Source organism: Silene latifolia, chromosome 1, assembly GCF_048544455.1.
Source record: "Silene latifolia isolate original U9 population chromosome 1, ASM4854445v1, whole genome shotgun sequence".
Taxonomy (NCBI): Eukaryota; Viridiplantae; Streptophyta; class Magnoliopsida; order Caryophyllales; family Caryophyllaceae; genus Silene; species Silene latifolia.
Window position 1 is genome coordinate 182,755,188 of NC_133526.1, and position 24,112 is coordinate 182,779,299.

The 24,112-nt window shown below is 40.2% G+C and overlaps 1 protein-coding gene across 1 annotated transcript; it reads left to right on the plus strand.

Annotated features, from left to right (window-relative positions):
- Nucleotides 1-10,463: 10,463 nt before the first annotated feature.
- LOC141588500 (uncharacterized) lies at nucleotides 10,464-11,062 on the plus strand. Its single transcript, XM_074409941.1, has 2 exons — nucleotides 10,464-10,733; nucleotides 10,805-11,062. The coding sequence occupies exons 1-2, from the start codon at nucleotides 10,464-10,466 to the stop codon at nucleotides 11,060-11,062; spliced, it is 528 nt and encodes a 175-aa protein (XP_074266042.1).
- The last annotated feature ends 13,050 nt before the right edge of the window (nucleotides 11,063-24,112 follow it).

A 24,112-nucleotide genomic window follows, 5' to 3' on the forward strand; every position in this document is an offset into this window, starting at 1 on the left:
AGAAGTGCTAGGCTAATCATCTTGACAAATTGTTGCAAGACTCTACAAAACATGTACCTAGTGCATTGTGTGTGGATGGAGTACTTGATCAGTACAGGTTATATCATTCACCACAAATTCGTTCGTTATGTGATAATCGATAAGGAAGTTCTTTCAAGATAAAGAACTGAAACCAAGGTCGGGAACCTTGATGTGTACTTGGTAAGGTCCATGCTATGAGAAGATAACATGAACATAAAGGAAAATGCGATTATAAGAAGTTTGAACACATGGACACATGACATGTTAAACTTCTATTGCAATCAACAAGTGTTTACACACTTATGATGTGCATCATAAGGTTGTAATATGGTATTGATTGCCAAGTGTGATGTCGACATTTGTCGTTTGAGTTGTTATTAACTCACTGTATACTTTGTTATATCCAACGGGTTGTAGAGACAATTGAACCCCGTTTAAGTGAACACGAATTAACATAGTATTTGCCCATAGTCACTTGTATGAGGTGACGTCTCGAAGTGACTAGAGTGTGATGCGATTGATGGCAAGTTCAAGTGCCATAGAGTCATGTGAGATGACTAGTCGATCACATAGGCAGACTGTTAGGAACATTTTGTCGGGCCTAATGACCGCTTATAGAGTTCTGGCAAATTTATATAGCCTGGTCGTGGCGAGAGCTGCTATAGTATTCAAATGAGTCGATTCTTTTGACTAAAGACTATTCGCCTAAGATGGCACGATTTTGATTAACTTTGATTTGTGTTACTACGACCTTTGTAAATAGGGTCAAATGGGCATATTTTGGGTTATGATGGCTGTGGCTAGTCGAAGGGAATGAGTGCGATAGGAATTGTCCACCCCTAGTCAGGGTTATAACAATATCTCAGGGCCACTCGAGGAGTAATGAACTGGAAATGCGTGGCCACGCTGGGAATGTATCCATGGTGGATAAATCCGGTCAATCAGTTATTCTCCAGATCGAGGAAACCACTCTCGATATGATCACTTGCAAGTACGACCTGAAAGACACCTTGCATTGAGTGGGAGATAGTAATAGGACAAGAGAATTGGTGACGCACACATGTCGAGGACAAGTGGGAGATTGTTGGAATATGTGTCCTCCGACAATAATGACATCACGACTGTTGATCATGATGATCACATGTTTAAGTCTCATTATAAAGAATACAATTGGGAAGTAATATTTTACTGTCAACTGGTCCACACATATCGGTAATGATTGGCTGACTAGAGTTTGACATTACTGTCGTGCGACGGTGGTGATCAGTTGATCCCCTAGGTCATACCTATAGGGCAACACTCTTAATTGATCATTTAATTGATCGTATAACGTTACGAGTCAATTAAATTATTTAAAATTGACGGACGATTTTGGAAGTAATATTTACGTGTCTCATTGAAATTTGATTAAAATGAGATACGGTCCGAATGTCGAATTGTATCATTACTCAGATGAAATTATTGTTTAAGGAAACAATTGAATTTGAATGAATTATTATAAATACAATTTGTTGTGATTTATAATTGGTAAAATATTTTGGTACAAGTAATTATGAATTACTAAGTCGATTTTTGTGTATAACGTATTTTTATTAATACGTTGATTTTTAATATGTTAAAAATACATAACAATTTTATGTGACATGTGACATGTGACATATTGACAAATTGACAAAAATAAAATGGATTCCATGTTATCCATATGTGCCAAAATTAAAGAGGAGGATTAGGCTAATATTGTGATTAGTTATGCTAACGGAAAACACAATCATTTCCCTAATAGACTATCCATGCAACCTAGTTTACATTGTGAAGATAAACTCATGCATGCATTGGCTCTCTCTTTTCTTCCCTCCTCTTCCCTTACCCGGTTTTCCATAGGAAAAACAAAGGGGTTTTTGCCTTATATTTTGAATAACAATATACATAACATTGTTGTTGTAGTATTCATTCATTCATTCATCCACCTAAAATATTTTAGAGAGATAAAATATTTCACCTTCCTCTTCTCCTCTCCTAACCGGTTTTGAGAGTTAAAACCAAATTATTTTGGGTCAATTTTTCTTACAAAATTAATATTGTCTAGTATTCATAATATTAATTTTATTAAGAGTGTGCTTTGGGTATAAAGCTTTGGGAGAGATCCTATACTTGGATCTTAGTTCTTCCACTAAGGAAAGCACAAGAACAAGAGAGAAGGTGATCTCTCTTGTGCCCATATAAACCGAATTTCCAATGTAAGGATGAATGTTTCTTCTTTATTTTGTTTATAAGTTTGCATGCATAAGATCACCATTAATATTATGACAAATTAAAATATAACATATAGAAATATGTTAAGTATATAGATCTACTTTTCCTTCAAAGCCACTCCCGCAAGTGACTCCACTCAGCCAGGGATGCGCCCCGAATATCACAGACAGTTATACAATCAACAATATAACCAACAACCGTCACAATCACCAACAATATAATTAATCAACGATCACAATACAACCACCACACATATCATGTAACTAATACTGAGTAGGGAAAACCCTACCTGGAATGCAATCACAGAATCAGACGATCTAAGCAGCTACTCAGAATCTCTCCTCAACAAAGCCTCCTCCTATACATACATACATATAATTACTACCTTAACCACACGATCATAAAAAACCCCCAAATCCCCCAAATTAGGGTTTAACCAATATTAACCAAATGCTATAAAAATGATATGTAGAACTTACCCACGATGCAAGGATCACAACGGTACAAAGAATAAAGGAAACCGACACCTCTAGCTCCGGGATTTGCTAATAATGCGAAGGAATGATACAACGTAACTTGAAATCTCTCTTGACTGTGATTTTAGGTTTTGTAAAAGTGTTTAAAGAAGATGACGGAACTTAATATATATTAATCCGCATTATTAACAAACCCATCGCAAAACACCCGATAACCGACTTACTCGATCGCCACTTACTCGATCGAGTGCCAAGCCTACTCGATCGAGTACCCTACATGCAGACTATTGTTTCGTATAAAAACATACTTTCTCGATAGAGTAAGCCCCACTCGATAGAGTACCCAAGGACTCATAAAACCGTAGTATTAAAGTCTTCCCTCTTTAAAAACAACTTCGTCCCCGAAGTTCAAACCACAACAAAACAAAAACACACTAACACTCTCCCGACACAACAACGAAAACAAAACTCAACATAAAACTCCAAAACATACCTCCCAAACCAAACTCAACCCGACTCAAACAACTACTAACTATATCAAAATCAACATAAAAACATGTAAAAACTCTTTGCGACCATCTCCTACCCCCCTAAAAGAAACAAGGTTACGTCCCCGTAACCATACATACCTGATCAAAAAGAGACGGGTACCGCTCCCTCATAGCCTCCTCCGCCTCCCATGTAGCCTCCTCAACCTCATGGTTAGACCAAAGAATCTTAAGCAACACTGTCTCACCATGTCTAGTTTTCCTAACCTTTCGATCAAGAATATGCTTAGGCACCTCAAGATAAGACAACGACTCATCCAGCTCTATGTTTTCTACCTCTAACACATGTGACAGATCACTAACATACTTTCGCATCTGAGACACATGAAACACATTATGTACCCTATCCAAAGCAGACGATAAAGCCAACCAATAAGCAACCTCACCCACACGGTCTAAGATCTCATACGGTCTTATGAACTTCTGGCTCAACTTCCCTTTCTTACCAAATATCATGACCCCATGCATAGGAGACGCTTTCAAAAGAATCTTGTCCCCAACCTGAAACTCTATGTCCCGTCGATGTTGATCCGCATAACTCTTTTGTCGATCCTGGGCCGCTTTCATCCTCTTTCTGATCAGCTTAATCTGCTCCACCATCTCATGTACCATCTCTGGTCCTAAAGCCACTGCCTCAGCACTATCGTCCCAACAAATTGGACTCCTACATCTCCTCCCATATAAAGCCTCAAATGGCTCCATGCCAATACTGGTGTGATAGCTGTTGTTGTAAGAAAACTCAATCAGATCTAACCTCTGGTCCCAGCTACCTCCAAAATCCATAACACAAGCTCGTAACATATCCTCTAGAGTCTTGATGGTCCTCTCCGTCTGGCCATCTGTCGCAGGATGAAATGTTGTACTCGTCTTTAAGGTAGTTTCCAAAGACTCCTGCAACTCTTTCCAAAACCGTGAGATAAATCTCAAATCTCTGTCAGACACTATATCTTTAGGCACCCCATGTAATCTAACCACGTTCTTCCGATAATCCATAGCTAACTGTGTCTTAGTCCATGTATCTTTCATTGGCACAAAATGAGCTGACTTGGTCAGTCGATCCACTATAACCCATATCATGTTGTTACCTTGTTGACTCTTCGGTTAAAATCCATAGAAATGGACTCCCACTTCCACTCAGGTACCTCAAGGGACTGAATCTTACCTTGTGGTCGTCGCTGCTCCTCTTTCACTCTCCGACATATCAAACAACGAGCCACGAACTCAGCTGTTTCTTTCTTCATCCCAGGCAACCAGAAAGTCTTCTTCAAATCTTTCTATAGCTTGTCACTGTCTGGATGTACCGAGTATGGTGTGCAATGAGCCTCTGCCATGATCATCTTTTTCAGCTCCTCATCATTAGGAACACACCACCTCCCATTAAATCTCACACTACCATCTGTATGAATAGAGAATCTAGACACTGTCCCTTTCTCTACTCCAACTCTCCATTCCACTATCTTGGGATCCAACGCCTGTTTACTGCGAATATCATCATATAGGTCAGGCTGCACTTTCAAATCTCCCATAGCATCCCCTCTCTGGATCATATGTATCCCAAACTTCCTCACCTCATCTCTCAATCTCATCAAAGATATAGCTGTGCATGAGGAATGCACACTCTTCCTGCTTAAGGCATCTGCAACCACATTGGCTTTCCCTTCATGGTAGATGATGTCCATGTCATAATCGCCAATCAACTTCATCCACCTCCTCTGTCTCATGTTCAACTCCTTTTGAGTGAAGATGTACTTGAGACTCTTGTAATCTGAAAACACAACTGCACCCAACTCCAGATCACGTGTAGGGTAATTCTCCTCATAGGGCTTCAATTGCCTAGAAGCATAAGCAATCACCTTCCCATTCTGCATCAACACACAACCCAATCCGTTCTTTGAATCATCCGTATACACCTCAAAGTTCTCACACCCGTCAGGCAATGCTAAGATTGGAGCTGTGGTCAAACACTCCTTTAATGTTTAGAACGCCGTCTCACAACTTTCATCCCAATGAAACCTATTCTCTTTCCTCATCAAAGCTGTCATAGGTCTACCAATCTTGGATAAATCCTTAATGAACCGTCGATAATATCCTGTTAAACCCAAGAAACTCCTGATCTCAGCCATATTCTTTGATGCTTCCCACTTAGTAACTGCTTCAATCTTCGCAGGATCCACAGCTACCCCTTTCTTTGAAATCACATGCCCCATAAAAGCTACCTCCTCTAACCAGAACTCACACTTGGACAACTTGGCATACAACTGATGATCTCGCAAGGTCTACAACACAATCCTCAAATGCTCCTCATGCTCCTCTTTAGTCTTAGAAAATAAGATATCATCTATATAAACCACCACAAACTTATCCAAGAACTGACTGAAGACCTGGTTTATCAAATCCATAAACACAGCAGGTGCATTAGATAACCCAAACGGCATCACTACATACTCATAATGACCATACCTCGACGTGAAAGCTGTCTTTGGTATATCCTCTTCCCTAATCTTCACCTGATAGTATCCCAACCTCAAATCAATCTTAGAAAAGACTGCTGCACCACTCAACTGATCAAACAAATCATCTATCCTTGGCAAAGGATACTTGTTCTTTACTGTCACTCTGTTCAGCTCCCAATAATCGATGCACAACCTCAAGCTCCCATCTTTCTTCTTCACAAACGGAACTGGTGCTCCCCACGGTGGCACACTAGGTCTAATGTATACCCTCTCAATCAGATCATCCAGCTGCTTCCTAAGCTCCTCCAACTCCTTAGGACCCATACGGTACGGTGCCTTAGAGATTGGCCCCGTCCCCGGTTTCAGCTCAACGGTGAAATCTATCTCCCTCTTTGGTGGCAACCCCGGAATCTCCTCTGGAAAGACATCTGGAAACTCTCCCACAACTGGTATCTGCTCAACTGTCGGACTCTCCACTCTGTGATCCCTCACATGGCACAAGATCAACGGGCACCCCTTCCTCAAATAGGACTTCAAGGTCACTGCTGCAATCAACTTAACTTTGGGTTTGACAACAAACCCACGATAAGACACACTAATCCCCTTAGGACCTCTCAGAGAAACTTTCTTTTGATGACAATCTATCTTAGCTTTGTACTTTCCCAACCAATCCATCCCGACTATCATCTCAAAACCGTCTAAAGCAAACTCTAGCAAGTCTACGGGTAGATCAACTTGCCCAACTATCATGGATACAACTCTATACAACCTCACACAAGATACAGACTCACCCGAAGGTATAAAAATTTCCTCTCTTACAAACTCAAACTCACTCAAACCTAACCGTTTAACATGACTCGATGATACAAATGACTTTGACTCTCCCGAATCAAACAAAACAAAGGTATAAACACCATTAACAATAAATGTACCAGTGATAACGTGAGCATCGTCCTTAGCTGCTTTCTTCCCCATCATAAACAGCTTGACACTGGTCTTCTACCCACCTCCCTGGACAGTACTAGCTGAGATAGTCGGTTTAGCACCCGACCCCTGGTTGTTGTTGGTGTTGGTAGCTGTTCTCTGATAAGAATTACCGCTATTGCGGTTACCCTCACCATTGTTGTTCTGACCTCCCATGTTGTTCTATGACCCAGCCGGCCTGTTACTAGCATAACTCTGTGCAAGACCCTGTGAAAAGCTCCTCTGTGACGGTCTCTGGAAACCCCCACTCACCGCACTGGTGCACTCATGTCTCTTGTGGCCCACACCGCCACAGTTATAGCAGGTCATACCCCAACTACTGCTACCCCTCCCACGGCCACGCCCATATGAAGCCCCAGCACTAAACCCCGAGCCCGATGAATATGCTCTCACCTGATTATGGTTACTCTTCTTGTAGCTGGACTGACCACCCCCTTCGCTCTCAACTTTCCTCTTCTCAGCACCCATCTCCTTGGTCATCTCAACCAACCTCTCAGTCCTCCCAGCTCGTTCATAAACTTCCTTTACATCTGTAAGGACTCCCACCGGTAGCTTCTCCATAATCTTGGGGTCAACCCCTTCTCAAACCTCAAAGCTAAATTCTCTTCACTCAACCCCATATCCTCAGCATATCTGGACTTTTCATTAAACTTACGGTAGTACTCAGCTACCGTCATATCATATGTCATCTTAAACTCATCAAACTCTTCCCTCAACTTACTCCTCATATGCTCCGGCACAAACTCACGTCTCATAACTTTTCTAAACTCACCCCAAGGTATTGTAGGTAGCCCCTTCTTCATGTACATATCCTTAGCACCCACCATAACCTTATCCCACCACTCACCTGCCGCTTCCCTCAAGTAGAACACAGTTTGTTCCACTTTCAACTCATTCGGACAATGAACTAACTCCAGGATATTCTCCATCTCCCTGTGCCAATTATCTAGAAGGATTGGCGCCCCAGTTCCCTTATACTATTTAGGATTGAACCTAGATATATGGATGCTGATCTTGGAGTGATCAACCTCCTTATCCTTCCCCACTCTTTTCAAAACTTCCGTAAGAGCATCTTGGTGCTCCAACAATTTCACTATGTCATCAATCGTCATACTCTCAGCTCTAGCATACAAGGCGGTTCTTTTCGGCGGCATCTTGTAACTATATAAAAAAGGTAGACATAAACACTTATACCATAACCCAAAACATGTATACGACCTATATAAAACCCACTCGATCAAGCTCCTCAACCCACTTGATCTAGTTGAGGCCACTCGATCGAGTTACCCCTCCTACTCGATCGAGTGCCTCGACTCCAGAATCTGACCAGAAACGTTTCTAACACATACTCGATCGATCTTATAACCCACTCGATTGAGCTGACCCCACTCGATCGAGTGCCCCTACCTACTCGATCGAGCGCCAAAAATCTCGCTTCTGCCCAGAAAACGTAAACTACCCACTCGATCGAGTCTGGCCCACTCGATCGAGCCATGCAGACTCGTAAACACTACCCGCATGTTCATCTTACTTTCTCAACTATACATACAACCCTTATATACCAACGTAAAATAACAGCAATTCATATATATATATATAAACAACTCTTTATATACTCAAGCAAGATAACTTTACTTCCATTTTTCTAGCATGCCACATTATAAAACAAACAACATGCCTCATTCATCCAATCATACAAGTCACATGTCTATCAACGTTTACTCCATACATAATATCCTCCACATTCACACATCCACCGTTCCACACCACATGTTACTATATAAACACTCAAATAAGAAGACAACACATACGATCCCGACACGTACCCCGTGTGACCGGTTCAAAATCGTAGTGCGAGTTCGCGACTTTAGGACGTCTCCCAAGTCTTTGCATTAGCTCCTACAACTTCTACCCCGGGTTCATTTTAATTTGACTCCCTATATTCATTAGATTCATTGGATATAGGTTTCAGGATCGTCGCTCTGATACCACTTTGTGACACCCCCATACTCCAAGTACCTTACCAGGACCACTCAGGTATAGGAACGTCACCATCTTGGTTACCCGAGGCAATGATAATCATAAGACAATGAAGAAACATAATTTAAAAGTAGAAACAGTTTAAGCGATTACATGTTCAAACCCAAAACTGTTATCTGAAATACAACCAATCCAAAACTGCCTACTAACAAAACTGAACAACTAAAGGACATCCTCTGACATAGCGGAAGACTCTTCTAACTGCCAAGTGATGACTCTTCCCAGCTAGCCCATATGCACCATATCAAACCTGCTCAACAACTACTCACCATCCCCGAATGGATCACCACAGTTTTTAAAACAATTAAACGGGGTCACTACTAATTACATGATACAAATCAATAGAAAGAAAATGCCAAACAGCTCAATCAACACATCAATCCCCAGTCTCCATTATTAATCTTCACCCAACTGACTACACACTAAAGTGTGTAGTCCTGCCAGAGTACCCATCGCAACAGGTACTCCACACCGCCAGTAGGGGACCGCAGCCGTACCCACCAAATCCCCGCTCATCAACCACTGAGCGAATAACCCAAGTTTCCTTAATGTGCACATCCCTCCTATGGCGGGTTCCACAGGAGGAGAATCAAGGGCGTGAAGCCACTCCTGCAAGTGACTCCACTCAGCCAGGGACGCTCCCCGAATATCACAGACAGTTATACAATCAACAATCAACAATATAACCAACAACCGTCACAATCACCGGCAATATAATTAATCAACGACCACAATACAACCACCACACATATCATGTAACTAATACTGAGTAGGGAAAACCCTACCTGGAATGCAATCACAGAATCAGATTATCTAAGCAGCTACTCAGAATCTCTCTTCAACAAAGCCTCCCCCTATACATACATACATACATATAATTACTACCTTAACCACATGATCATAAAAAACCCCCAAATCCCCCAAATTAGGGTTTAACCAAATGCTATAAAAATGATATGTAGAACTTACCCACGACGCAAGGATCACAACAGTACAAAGAACAAAGGAAACCGACACCTCTAGCTCCGGGATTTGCTAATAATGCGAAGGAATGATACAACGTAACTTAAAATATCGACTGTGATTTTAGGTTTTGTAAAAGTGTTTAAAGAAGATGACGGAACTTAATATATATTAATCCGCATTATTAACAAACCCGTCGCAAAACACCCGATAACCGACTTATTCGATCGAGTAAGTCACTTACTCGATCGAGTGCCACTTACTCGATCGAGTGCCAAGCCTACTCGATCGAGCACCCTACAGGCAGACTATTGTTTTGTATAAAAACATACTTACTCGACAGAGTAAGCCCCACTCGATAGAGTACCCAAAGACTCATAAAACTGTAGTATTACAATTTGCCTGACAATGTTGGTCCATCGATTACCCAAGACACAACTTTTTAGAAGGAAATAAGCTCGGTTGTTTGGGATGTAGAGATCACTCCAGAAGATTTTGAATCGAAATGGAATTCGATAATTTCCTCAAATGAGCTTTTTGATAACAAGTGGTTGAAGAAAATGTTTAAGCACCGTGCTCTTTGGATTCCCGCTTACACTAGAGACACATATTTGGGCGGGATTTTGCGCACAACATCAAGGTTTGAGTCTGAAAATAGCCTCTTTGGAAACTTCACCAACCCACATGTCACACTCGTCGTGTTTTGGATGCGTTTCCAAATAGCAATGGATGCTCAGCGCTGGAAATGTTCTAAGGTAATGGCTGATGATAAGAACTGTTATCCAAAATTGACAACCTCTCTCCTTTTAGAAAAGCAAGCTTCTGAATTTTACACAATCGTCATATTTTATATTTTTCAAGTAGAAGTCCAAGTTGCATGTTATACTTGTGGCCATTTACCATCACAAAACACAACTGGTTCTGAGAATGATCATATTTCAATAATTGATCGTGAGAAAGACAAGGAATACAAAGTTGATTTAAGTGATAATAAGGTTTCTTGTTCTTATTTTATGTTTTTAAAAGAATCGAGATACTCTGTAGGCACGTTTTATGGGTGTTGAAGGATAAGGGATTTGATGATATACCTAAAGAGTATTTAGCACCCAGATGGAGCAAATCTGCAACCTCCCACCCTCTTTCTAATGTTGCTGGAACATCTGTCCTAGCTGATTGTGTGTCAATCGAAAGCCGCCATAACAATATAAGTGAATTATGGTCGGAGGTATTTAATGCAGTCTCACTTGTTGAGGATAATGAGGAACATTGTGATGTGCTATTTCAAATGCTCCGGAGTTTTAATGAAAAGTTGATTATCAGTTAAGTCTGGGAAGTCAAAAGATAAGAAAGCTGAGATTGAGATGCTTCTTGGGTCAAAAATACCAATTGAAGCTACTGTTCTACCACCAGAAAAGTGCAAGAATACGGGATCGGGAAAAAGGATAACATCAAACAAGGAAAAGGCAGTCTTGGAAAATGCAAAGCCTGTGAGGAAATGTCGTGCTTGCGGTGAAATGAGTAACCATGATAGTAGAAATTACCTGAGTCGACTCCCTTGAAACTGATGTCAGTGGGATTTGTAGATGTCACTCAAAACAGACTGTGTAATGCTTTGTAATGTTATGCTACTCACTTGAAACTGATTTCAGTGGGTTTTTGGTTTATTTGGTTCATGTAAGACTGGTTTTGTATGAACTTCAACTTTTTTTTTTTAATTCTGTTTTAGGTTGTTGGTTTTTTTTTTTACTGACTATGGACTCGTGGAGTATAGACATGATTATCCTTGCTTTGCTAAACGAATGAAAAATTTCGTGATATTGTTTTGATGGGCGTTTTGTTAGTGTATACATTGTGTTCAATAGGGAGATGGGCTGACGTGCTTCAATGCTCAGGTTCAGTGAGTAAAGGCTTTCAGCAAATAAGTTGGCTTTTCAAGCCTCCTTTTCAAGCCTCAGTTCAATTATTCGTTTCTTTTGCGAGGAACAATAAATTGTATTCCCTCCATTGAAATCCGAGCATCACAATTAGGAATAACACCCTCAAGAGAATAGCCAACTTAACAAGTATTTCCCTTGGATTGAAAGGTTACCAAATTAATCAAACAACAAGTATTACACCATACTATCAACAAATTATCCAGGTTTCAAGTTCGAAATACTAGACATAGTTAACCAACTTAATCAACCTCTTCAAAGTACAAAACCACTATTGACATAAAAATGTTAAACTGATGCCGAATCCTTTTGAAGTGAGGCTTGACTAAAAAAAACTGATCCAATATTCTTCATCATTAACCATCTTGAAAAATTGCCTGGAGATTTAAAAAAGAATGACATGAGCTTGAATTATTTTAATCATTATCAAGTAGAAATACCGTGTGTATGAAGCAACTTATGGATGTGTAAGAAGGTGTATCTAGAAACTTTAAGACGAAAGTGTTTCTAGTGACTGACTAAAGTGTATGTAGCCAACTGAAGGAGTGTATCTAGCAGTTTAAAAATGTGTATGTAGCCAACTGAAGAAGTGTATGTAGCAGTTCAAAAAAGTATATGTAGCCAATTGAAGGAGTGTATCTAGCAGTTCAAAATAGTGTATGTAGCCAACTGAAGGAGTGTATATAGCAGTTCAAAAAAGTGTGTGTAGCCACCTGAAGGAGTGTATCTAGCAGTTCGAACAAGTGTATCTAGCTGCCCAGAGATATGTATATATCTAGCTGCCCAACCATGTATATCTAGTAACTTCTAAGACGACAAATCAAACAAATAAATAGGAATTACTTGTCACTTTGTAGAGAAAGTTGTACCTGAGAAGGGTTTTTCTCCCATTTTATCAGTCGCAACATAATTTCTCGTCGATAAGCAATCAAGTCCTGCAAAACAAAAATGGCATAAATTTAAGATAAAAAATGGCATAAATTTAAGAAAAAATGGCAGAAATTTAAGAAAAAAATATATGAATTATCAAGTCCATTAAACTCAGTTTGTAGTGTTTCTTGTCCGTCCATAAATCTGTATTGAACATTGCACCTTCCAGAAATTTCATGACATATACTCCGCAGTCAAAACTATTCAAACAACGTATGATGTTGAAAATGATATTGAAATAATCAACATTATGCAAAATGAAGCGAAATATAAAACAACCTAACGTGTTTGCTTGCTGAGGTACATCCTTGATTTCAGTAGGAAACAAGCTGATGGCCTTGAGTCGCTTGTAACCATTGCTGCTGGGTATCTAATTTACAACATTGACTATCTGTGAACGACAAACAATCAGTAAAATATGAATGAATATCTTAGATTGTGACTTTTAAAGTGAATTGAAATAAATAATGGCGACCATACAATATCCTCCACATAAGTATTATATTCCTCCACAGCTTTCTTATCATTTTTCCTATATGTCCTGAGAGAGTCTAAAATATAGTTCTTTTCCTTCTTGAGGTCAGACACACAAGCTAACCAATGGTTATTATGTTTGCCAATTGTGAAAAAAACCTACATAAAAGCAAAATGATTTAAATAGGTAAGTAACTAGGATATGCATGGTAATTAGTATATGCATATACCATTACAGTTTTGACATTAGTAAATTTACCTTCTCAATAGTTGCTCCATCTTTTGGCTTGTAGTGCATCTTAAGATGAGGGCACCAAACAAAGTCTACCTCATTAACCTTTAATTGTGTCTTAGCATACTAACAATGTAAGAAAATAAGTTAGTAAACTATACTGACAAATATATGACATTCGTTTTTTCAATTTGAACATAGTTCTGATGGCATATAGTTTCCTCACAAATATGAAGTAAATATGAAAAAGTAAAACATAAATTCAAAATGTATTGCTTAGATACCTACCTTCACTGTTGTAGGCAAGTACAGAATATCTGGTCGATTATATGTACACATCACACCAAACATGTCAATCACCTACAAATGTAATAGTGTTAAAATTATTTGATCATATTGGAATATAAGATATAAATGAAAAATGTTTATATACTCACCGTATCCCTTATCCAATGACGATTTTGCAAACTTTTCATTTCGTTTCAGCAGACATTCATCCATTCTGTGGCCACAATAATCTCATCCAAATACCTACAAACTAATACAATTAGCACAACTTCTAAGACCACAAAACAAACAAATATATACATCATGAAGTTTAGAAATTACTTGTCATCCTTGCGGGCATTGATTAACCGCCCCAATATTTCTACGTCTAAGAATTGACGTTGCCGGGTATCCTTGGTGGCACCTCTGGTTTTCTTTCTCGGATTTTGGAAGTCTTGATTACCAGCAAAAGACAACATTTCGTAGCATGCCCTTGTACCAAAAACCTTAACTTGGTTGTTCTAAAAACAAGGAAAAACAAGGTTGATTTACGCTTATCCTATACATAGCAGTAAATAAATAAGGAAAAGGAATATAAAGTAGCTTACATCTTGGAGTCCCAAAACACAAGTCCTTCTTTCTCCTTTGTATTTCTCCAACAACCGCATGAGGGAAATTCCTGTATCACTTCCATTACCAATATTTGATCTCAGAATTATCTCCTCTGGCTTCATGTCACATACATCTACTATAGACGGCATTTTATTGACCAAGCATCTAATAACAAACTCTTTCTGCGTATGACATATATAAATTCAATCGGTTCTCAAAATGCATATAATATTAATATAGTAGAATAGCATCAAAATACGAGTAGGTTGAAATGCGCATACCGTAGACTCAATACTTGGTGCGTAATTTACGGTTTCTGGCCTCATCAAATGCAGGATTTCCAACTTCTTTCTTAGGAAGTTGAAACACATTGCAAATGGCTTCTCGGAAATTATTGGTACAAAGATATGCGATTGTATAATATTTGTTCTTAAAAAATGTCTATTTCACAAAACCATACTGAAAATTTAAACATGTAAATACTTACCAAAGCTGCCCCCGTAAAATTATCATCAATTTGAGAACTTAGTTCAGTAGATTGTGGGAGATACAACCTAGAAGGTGAAGTATGTGCTCTAATTGTTTCACATTTGTTCAATTCGCAGCACCAGGCATGTATCACTTCTTTAGGCACTCTATCACCTGATACTAGCGTCTTCAAATCTGCCCAAGTAACTGAAAGGTCTGTACTAATTTTGAATAGGATCTCACTGCATACATAATGGTTCAGTTAGAATGAAATGAGAAAAGAAAATGAGAAAAGTAATGACAGTATCTACCTAACTATAAATATGAATCGAAGAATTGTTTGGAATGTATCTCTCAACAAATTTGAAGGAGTGTACAAACCTTACTTCAGAAAATTCTGAAAATACATAGTCCAGCGCTTCTCTCTCATTTTTATTCATCTTGCCGTCAAGTCTGATACTTCTTTGAAGGAAAGAAGATCGAAAAGCTTCTGTCTGAACTCTAACCCTCTTAGCCCTTGTCCTTTGTATATGTGTGGGTTCATTTGGGGGCAAAGAAGAAAGTGGTATAACTTCAAGTGGCTCCACATTTACATTTATATTTAAAGCATCATCAACAATCTTTTGGAAAACATCTTCTTGTAATTCTGAGCTAAGAAGTAGTGGGAATTCAGGTGGGGTCAAAGGAACGGGCGATGGACAGGAAGGAGGTGTAAACACTGGTGGGGAGTGGTGTGTAAACCTTGGCTTTCGACAAAATGAGGTTGAAGCTTGTGCTGTTTTCTCAACACTCAACAGTTCAAACTCCTCCTTTTGTGACTGAGCGTCCACAAGAATAGGAGAAGTTGACTTTGGCAATTTTGCAGACGCAGCCTTAGAATCCACAAGGTTAGCAGATTTTGCTTTCTTCAGAACATTTCTCCCAATATTTTCATCTCCAATGTGTAAACCATCATCATGTCAATTTTTATCAACATCTTCTTGTGATTCTGAGCTTAGTAGTTTGAATGAAGGTGGTGTAAAAGCTGATGGGGAGTGGTGTGTAAACCTTGGTGATCGACGGAATGAGATTGAAGCTTGTGCTATTTTCTCAAAATTCAGCGGTTCAAACAACTCCTTTTGTGACTGAGAGTCCACAAGAATAGGAGAAGTTGACTTTGGCAATTCTGGAGACGGAGCCTTGGAATCCAAAAGGTTAGCAGATTTTGCTTTCTTCAGCACATTACTCTCAATATGTTCATCTCCAATGTGTAAACCATATTCATGTCCCTTTTTCTCAACATTTTCTTGTGATTTTGAGCTTAGTAGTTTGAATGAAGGGGACTGGTGTGTAAACCTTGGCGATCGACGGAATGAGGTTGAAGCTTTAGCTGTTTTCTCAAAATTCAGCTGTTTATACAACTCCACTTGTGACTGGCAGACCACGATAGGAGATTTTCCTTTCTTCGTAACATTACTCTCAACATTAACCGGCCATTTTCCCAAGGCAGTTTCTAATGTAACAAGAGCTGCCCACAACTCATCCTCAGATTCAAATGACTGAGCATTCAGCTTAGACCATGGATTTGATTTCTCATTGTCATGTTCATCTGTATTAGAAACTCCTTCCTTCTCTTTGTCTTTTTCAGTGTCATCGGCTTTGGTGTCTGTTGGTTGTGATGAAGGCCAGCATGCACCAAAAGCTTCATCCATTACATCTAGCTGTTGTACAAGTTTAGAGTCAGGGTGAACAACTTTAGCTGCTTCCAAAGAATTTGTGAACCTTGCATAAGAATCTGCAAGAATAGTTGCAGATTCTGCCATAACCTTGATAGCATTTATCTACTTACTGTCAGTCTCACTCGCCTTGGGTGAAGCCTTCGGTTCGTCGCCAGACTTCTGTTTTTGCTGATTAGAAGACTCAGGCACTGCTGATTGGACAATCAAACTTATTTCCTTAACTATACCCTTGACAATACGAGGAAGAACAGCTCCTGTGCCAAACCCATCTTGCATCTCATTCTTAGGCCCCTCTGAAATTTTGAGTTTTGTCTAGGTGGCTAAAGTGGGGAAGACACGAGGAACTAAGAAAAACTTGTAGCACACTCTATCTAAATAATAAAAGACAAAAATCATGATGGACCTCCAAACAAATCATTCTTCAAAATTCTCCACGAGTCAACGCTTTCAATAAACTGTTTTCTGGTAAACCCACACCAGTTTAACGTATGAATAGATGAAACATCCCTAAGACATTTCAGGACTCAAAGGCTTGCAAGTGTCCCTTCTACACCCATAAGAAAAGTAGAAACAACAAATACAATGAAGTTCCTTTTAAACTGTTCCCCACCCTCCTTTTGCCTGATAAGCAGACTAAGGATGTCCTTAGTCTCCAGTCTTCCCAGATCTTTATCAAATTGTTTAATCCAACTACTCTTCAACTCAACAAACTCCTCACTGTTATCATTTAAGGAAGCTATTTGGACTTCATTTCCACCGATTGGAATACCGGTCGTCAAATGAATATCTTCATCTGTTATATGAAACTGACCTTTCATGTAAGAGCAATACACGGAGTTAAAGCGGGTAAAAAGCCAATGACCGAGAGCACCCAGCACCTTATCTGTCTTGAGAGTGAGAAGGCCTCCAAATCCCAAGTCTTTAATATCAGATACTTGTTTTTCACTTAAATCACTGTTGATAAATGTCATCAGCATTTTAGGAGACATACGAGTCCGTAAAAAACACTGTCCACCATCATCATCATCATTTCTCTTCCTTTTAGGAGTTCTCTTAGATGGATTTGTCGCAGTAACAGCTTGTTGTTTGCTTGTACTCGCACCATGATTGTTGGTCGTTAAATCCGTCATTTCTGTATATGTAAAACAATGGTTAGTGTTGTAGCCACATTTTCTTTTCAAAAAAAAAAAGAAAACAAAGAAACAGGTTGAGGGGGAAAACAAAGAAATAGGTCTGACAAAAGTGTATGTAGCTGCCCAAATATGTGCATGGCTAGAGTGTATCTAGCCAACTATAGGTGTGTATCTAGTAGTTCAGAAAAGTGTATGTAGCTGCCCAAAGTTGTGTACTTAACAGTTCAGAAAAGTGTATGTAGCTGCCTAAAGTTGTGTATCTGGCAACTGACTAAAGTGTATCTAGCCAGCATAAGGTGTGTATCTAGCATCTCAAAAAAGTGTTTGTAGCTGCCTATAGATGTGCATCTGGCAACTAACTAAAGTGTATCTAGCCAGCAGTAGGGGTGTATCTAGCAGTTCAAAAACGTGTATGTAGCTGCCCAGAGATGTGTATCTAGTAACTGACTAAATCGGATCTAGTAAGTAACGAAAGTGACGAACGTGTATCTAGCTAGCTGAAGGTGTGTTTGTAGCACCACCAAAAAGTGTATCTAGTTGGGGGGGGGGGGGGGGTGAACCCTTTTTTGGGGACGGGATCAAAAGTAGGAAGACCGAGTATCCTAAAACGGAACGGGAATGGGTTTAGGGTTGGATTAGGCAGACCGCTACTGCGAATCCCCCTAATCCAACCCTAAACCCTTTCCCTTGTTCATTTTATTCGAACATCCGGAAGACCAAAAGACACCCTAAAGGGGGGGGGGGTGAACCTTTTTTTGGAGACGGGATTAAAATAGGGGGACCGGGTATCCTAAAATGGGACGGGAAGGGGTTTAGGGTTGGATTAGGCAGACCGCTACCGCGGATCCGCCTAATCCAACCCTAAACCATTTCCCTTGTTCATTCCATTTGAACATCCCGAAGACCAAAAGACACCCTGGGGGGGCGGGTGAACCCTATTTTGGGGACGGGATCAAAAGTAGAGGTACCGGGTATCCTAAAATGGGATGGGAAAGGGTTTAGGGTTGGATTAGGCGGACCGCTACCGCGGATCCGCCTAATGCAACCATAAACCCTTTCCCTTGGTCATTACATTCGAACATCCGGAAGACCAAAAGACACCCTAATGGGGGGCCGGGTGAACCCTTTTTTGGGGACGGGATCAAAAGTTGAGGGACTGGGTATCCTAAAACGGGATGGGAAAGGGTTTAAGGTTGGATTAGGCAGACCGCTACCGCGGATCCACCTAATCCAACCCTAAACCCTTTCCCTTGTTCATTCCATTCAAACATCCGGAAGACACCCTAGGGGGGGTGAAGCCTTTTTGGGGGACCGGGTATCCTAATAAATGTAACAAAATAAATTGTAACAAAAGACAGAAGTATAAAAGATAAAAAAGTAAATGAAAACTCATAAGTAAAGAACATTGTATTTGGTAATACAGAGCAAGTTCATAGAAAACTGATCCATGGAAATATTGAAAACAAAGTACAGAATTACATTATAATTTATGTTATCCAAAATGTTAAACTAAGAAGGTTGACAGTACTACGAAATTATAAATAATAACAAGTAGAGGGCTACTGATGCGTGTCCAAAATATGATGTTTCACACTTTATTCTACACGCATTTCAGAGCTCAAATGTGCAATATATGCCATTATCTCCCTATTTTCCTCTACTTTCGTGTTTTTGTCTATTATTGCAGAAATATGAAGAATTGAGCGGAAATCGAGCCAAATCCATCCCTAAGTAATTAACATTGCATTTGACATGAAGTATTGACTAGAGGAATGAGCTTGGTGCGCGTTTCAAGGCCTAAAGATAGCAAAAGCATGGGTGCGTACGAGTTTTACAAGCGAAGAAGCACTTCACAATATTGCAGCCTGCTTCAGATGGCAATATCTCGAGTTCTAGAGCTGATAATCCAGTGATTCCAATTGGAGGTGAAATCTTATCCTCTTAGCTTTCCAACGCCGCGTAGAACGCCTGATTTGACCAAGGAACGAAGAAATGGCAGCTGTTTTAAGATCGGTGCGCGCTGCAGAATTCGTCAGAATGCACTACTATACAGCAACTTTGGTCGATCGACTGGTGCTTATGGTCGATCGACCAGAGCACGGGATCAGAAGCTACTGTTCAGTATACCTTGGTCGATCGACTGAGCAACATGGTCGATCGACCACTCCACGAGCTGATACGAGAATTAAAAGATCGAGATTTATCAAGCCCATGAGTTATTAGGTTTAGGAATAATACCTGCGTACTTTTCCTATAAAACGCAGCATGAACATTCAGTTTTGCTATCAAGTTTTATTTTCAGTTTTACATTCAGTTTAGAATAATTAGGGTTCAAGGTTTGCTTCGGTTTTGAATACAATTTGCTTGGATAATTCGGCCTTGTTCTTTTCCTTCACAATTCTACACGGTATTCTACTGTTTCTATTTCAGTATTTTGCTTATAGTGTTAGAATTGCTAGATCAGTTTCCCCAAAGCCGAACTGTTGTTTTATGTTAATTGTTTCTTCCGCCGTTTTAAACATGAATTCAATAGTTAGATTTATCAGTGATGTTATTGTCGTTACCGTTAGTATGAGTAGCTAATTAGTTTGTGCTAGGATGTAGGGGAATTATAGTGTAGGCGGCGTAGAATAAACACGGACTGAATTCGCATGTCAGTCGATCGACCGCCATACTTGGTCGATCGACTGACCACATGAGTTTTTCCTTTCGTTTTAATTGTTTTAATTCTTTATTCGACGAATCGAGTGCACACGACTAGTTGGATATTTAGGATATGACTGACCCATTAGATCGAGAGATAGGGACAGTTGTTAGATCACCTATTAAAATGACTAAACTATGCTAAGATCGAGAGATAGGTAAAGTTTAGATTATTAGTCACTTTTCAGGACGAAAGTTAGTATTAGTGATATTAGGGACTTATAGCGAGATCGAAAGATGCTATTTGTTAAGAGTGGACCGAGAGGACCTCTTTATTTCCCGCCTCATGTGTTTTGATTTAGACCTGTTTAGTATCTTTTGCCCTTGAAACTATAACGAACCGACCATCCTAGTACCTCTTTTATTCTTGATATTTCATTAATTTACTTTTCTTTTATTATTATTAGCTATAGACCAAATCAATCAAACCCCACACAATGTTACCTTAGACCGATTTAGACAATTGAAATTCCCTTCCTCCCTGTGGTTCGACTCGTGCTACCACTAGCTTCTGTTAGTTTAGCTCGGATTTATAAATATTATTTTTGGTACTCACAACGACGGGTATCAAATTTTGGCGCCGTTGCCGGGGAGGTAGCGCTAGTTTTAGTTGTTTTTATTTTGGTCTGTCTTTAGCCTCAAGGGAAGACTGAGTACCTTGAGGCAGTTCTTATCTTCCTCTTTAGTGTTGTTTCGATAGGTCCTACAGTCCTATTAGCAAGACTTCAGGAGGACTCACCATGTTCCGTTCCTTGGAGCAAGCGGGTGGATTTTTGTGAGAGATGTGGTCTTTGAGGGGCATGATTCGCGCTATATGCCGAGCAACTATGGACCAAGTTTATGCTTACAGGCAATATAAACAAGGTCATTATACGCCGCCACATCCGTACTATCAACAAGGCTTTCAAGAGCCTTCATATTCTTTTGCACCACCTTCGCAAATCCCTCTTCCCTCTAACGAGATAGCAGATCTCAAGGCTATGATAGAAGAGATTTCGGCCAAAACTGCAGCATGGTTTAAATCAACTCACTCCCGAATGGCCGACCTTTCTTCTCTTCAACACCTGGAGACCGTGCATGCTATACGCGGTCATAATGGGTCGACCCCTGAAAAGCCTGCTATGGAAAGGGTAAGCCCGGAAATTAATAAAGATGAATTGGGAAGAGAAGAGGCTGAACTCTCGGAGTAGAAGAATAGCGTTAGGAGTAGAATTGCTGCGTTTGAAAGTCAATCGACATCGCCTACTGCTGGTATTGTTGATAAAGATGAGACCGAGCTAAAAGAGACTTTGAATGCCATAACCCTGAGGAGCGGGTCTACTATTGCCGGGTCCGCTGTGGCGAAAGATGGGTCTGAAAAGAAGAAAGAAAAGGCGTCTGTTAATAATGGCAAAATAAAGACGACTAAGCAAAGATAGCGATCGATCGATCGCCTATCATGGTCGATCGACCGCCTTGAAAGAACGATGGCGAGAAGATTAACGAAGCGAAACTTCAAAAACAACGGAGGACGGTCGATCGATCGACCATAATGGTCGATCGACCGGTCCCCGACTTTCGGTGCTCTGTGCACGAAAACCTCGGTCGATCGACCGACCAACCTAGTCGATCGACCGAGGAAGCTCTTGAAGGTGCTCGATTCCGTCCCCCAATGCCTAATGACTTGAGAGACCATTTGTTTGGGCACGACAACTCCGAAAATATTGAGGCAAGACCGAGTCTTGATGGGTCGGTCCCAGTTCCAAGGTATGACCCCATGTCGGTTAATGGCTCACATTTGAGACGGTCTGAAGAAGGGTCGAGCTGCAACAAAGAGAAGGTAGTGGATTTTCAGCCTAAATCCACTAATGGTCGAGAGACTTAGAGGAGAGGGCTAAATTACTTCTTTCAGCCCCATATCCGGAGAGACTAGTGCCGACAAAGGAACAGGTATCATTTAATAAGTTTGAAAATGTTATTCGTAGTCTGAATGTACAGGTTCCTTTTCTCGAGTTAGTTAACCAAGTACCCGCTTATACTAAATTTATGAAACAATTGTTGTCCAAAAAGCGGTCACTTGAAACGAGTGCACATGTCGCACTTATCGAGGAGTCTTGCTCCTATCTGTCTCTCACACTGCGCCCCCTAAGTTAAAGGACCAGGTAGTTTCTCTTTCGTTCCTTGCAACATAGGTACCTTCTCAATTGAGAGGGCATTGTGTGACCTAGGAGCCGATATAAGTGTCATGCCTTTGAGTCTAGCTAGGAAATTGAATTTGACTAGGTTTGCGATTTACTAGCATGATGAAAGACGGATGGTCGATCGTTCTGCGGTCCACCAATAGGAGTCCTAGAGGACATTCTGTCCAAATAGGGAAGTTTTTCTTCCCTGTTGACTTCGTTGTACTTGATATACCCGAGGATGCTCATATTCCTATTATTTTGGGTAGACCATTTCTGCACACTGCTGGTGTAGTTATAGATGTAGGCTCAGGGACGTTGACCTTTAAAGTAGGGAAACAGTCCATCGTTTTTACTCGGCCTGCTAAGAAGAAAGACCCCCTGTGGCCAGTCACTTGCAATACGGTTTCTGAAAAGAAATCGTACTTTGTGCTTCCTGAATTACCTGTCTCTATTTCGACTCATGTTGTAACACCTCCGCCCCAAATTGGGAGCAAATTGGAGGAAGATCTGTCTATTTTACGATATTGCGAGAGCTGGTTTGGGGAAGGATGAGCTGCAAGTTGCTCCAGCTGCAAAGAAGCCAATCATTTCAAGGGGTGGTCTTGGTTGCCTGAGCTATGGGACTGATGAGGAAATGGATGACGAGCCGGTGAAAGCAACGAAGTCTGATTTGGATTCTGACGATTCCCAAGAGGTCATTGATTGGGGAGATATGGAAGCTGTTGATCCGTTGAGCCATACGGATATTGAAGTTAAGAAGAGTGCAGCTGAGAAGATGAGCACTGCTGAGGTTACCTCATGTAGCCAGAAGCCGACGAAGTGGGCCATACCTTGGTCTTTCTTGATCAACTATTAGTTGATCGAGCTCGTTATAAACTTCTTTTTATTTGCTTTGTTGAGACAATTTTATTGCTTTTGTGTGCGCGAAAACTTCGCCTTTATTTCGTTTTGTTTAGGATTTTTAAGTACTCTAAACTTTATTCTGGGTTTTGCGCAATTTTGGGCGCGTATTATTGTGCATTTGCAGGTATTTAGAGCTTGTTAGCTCAAATCATTGAGCTAATACGAAGAAATAAGAGGTTGCAAAGAAGATGTTTTGATCGATCGGTTGGGACCATTAGTCGATCGACAGATCTGCAGTTTTCAGACGATATCATTCACGTTTGCATGGTCGATCGATCAGGTTATGTGGTCGATCGACCACCACTGCTGCTATATTCATTCATGACCTTTCCCCTGCTGTGTTTGGTCGATATGCGGACTTAAGGGAGTTTTCTACTCCACTTTATTTTCCGTCGAATTATCTCTTTCTTCTATTGTCTCATTTGTGCACAATTTTTACGCTTCAAAATTGTTTTCTCAGTCTTATACGTGGTATTTTCTGTCTTTCAGGCACTTTTATTAGTAGCACTGCTGGCTACTGAAACCTCCTAGCTCACGCTGGTTTGGGAGGTTTCCTTTCGCTTTAAAGTCTTGTGAGTTCTGATTTCTTTACTTCATGTCATTATTTTATTTCTTTTCTCGCAAATTCCCATTTCTCTTTTCTTCATTATATGATTTTGCACAATGGGGACATTGTGCGATTTGGTTTGGGGAAGGGTTTTGCGTCGCATATCATTGTTTTGCATTCACGTTTACTTTTGTTTTGCATTGTTTAAAAATTGAAAAAATTTCAAAAATTTCCATAAAATGCACGTTTATTTTAGCATTTAGGTCGAGTCGGAACGGTAGTATTTCAAGG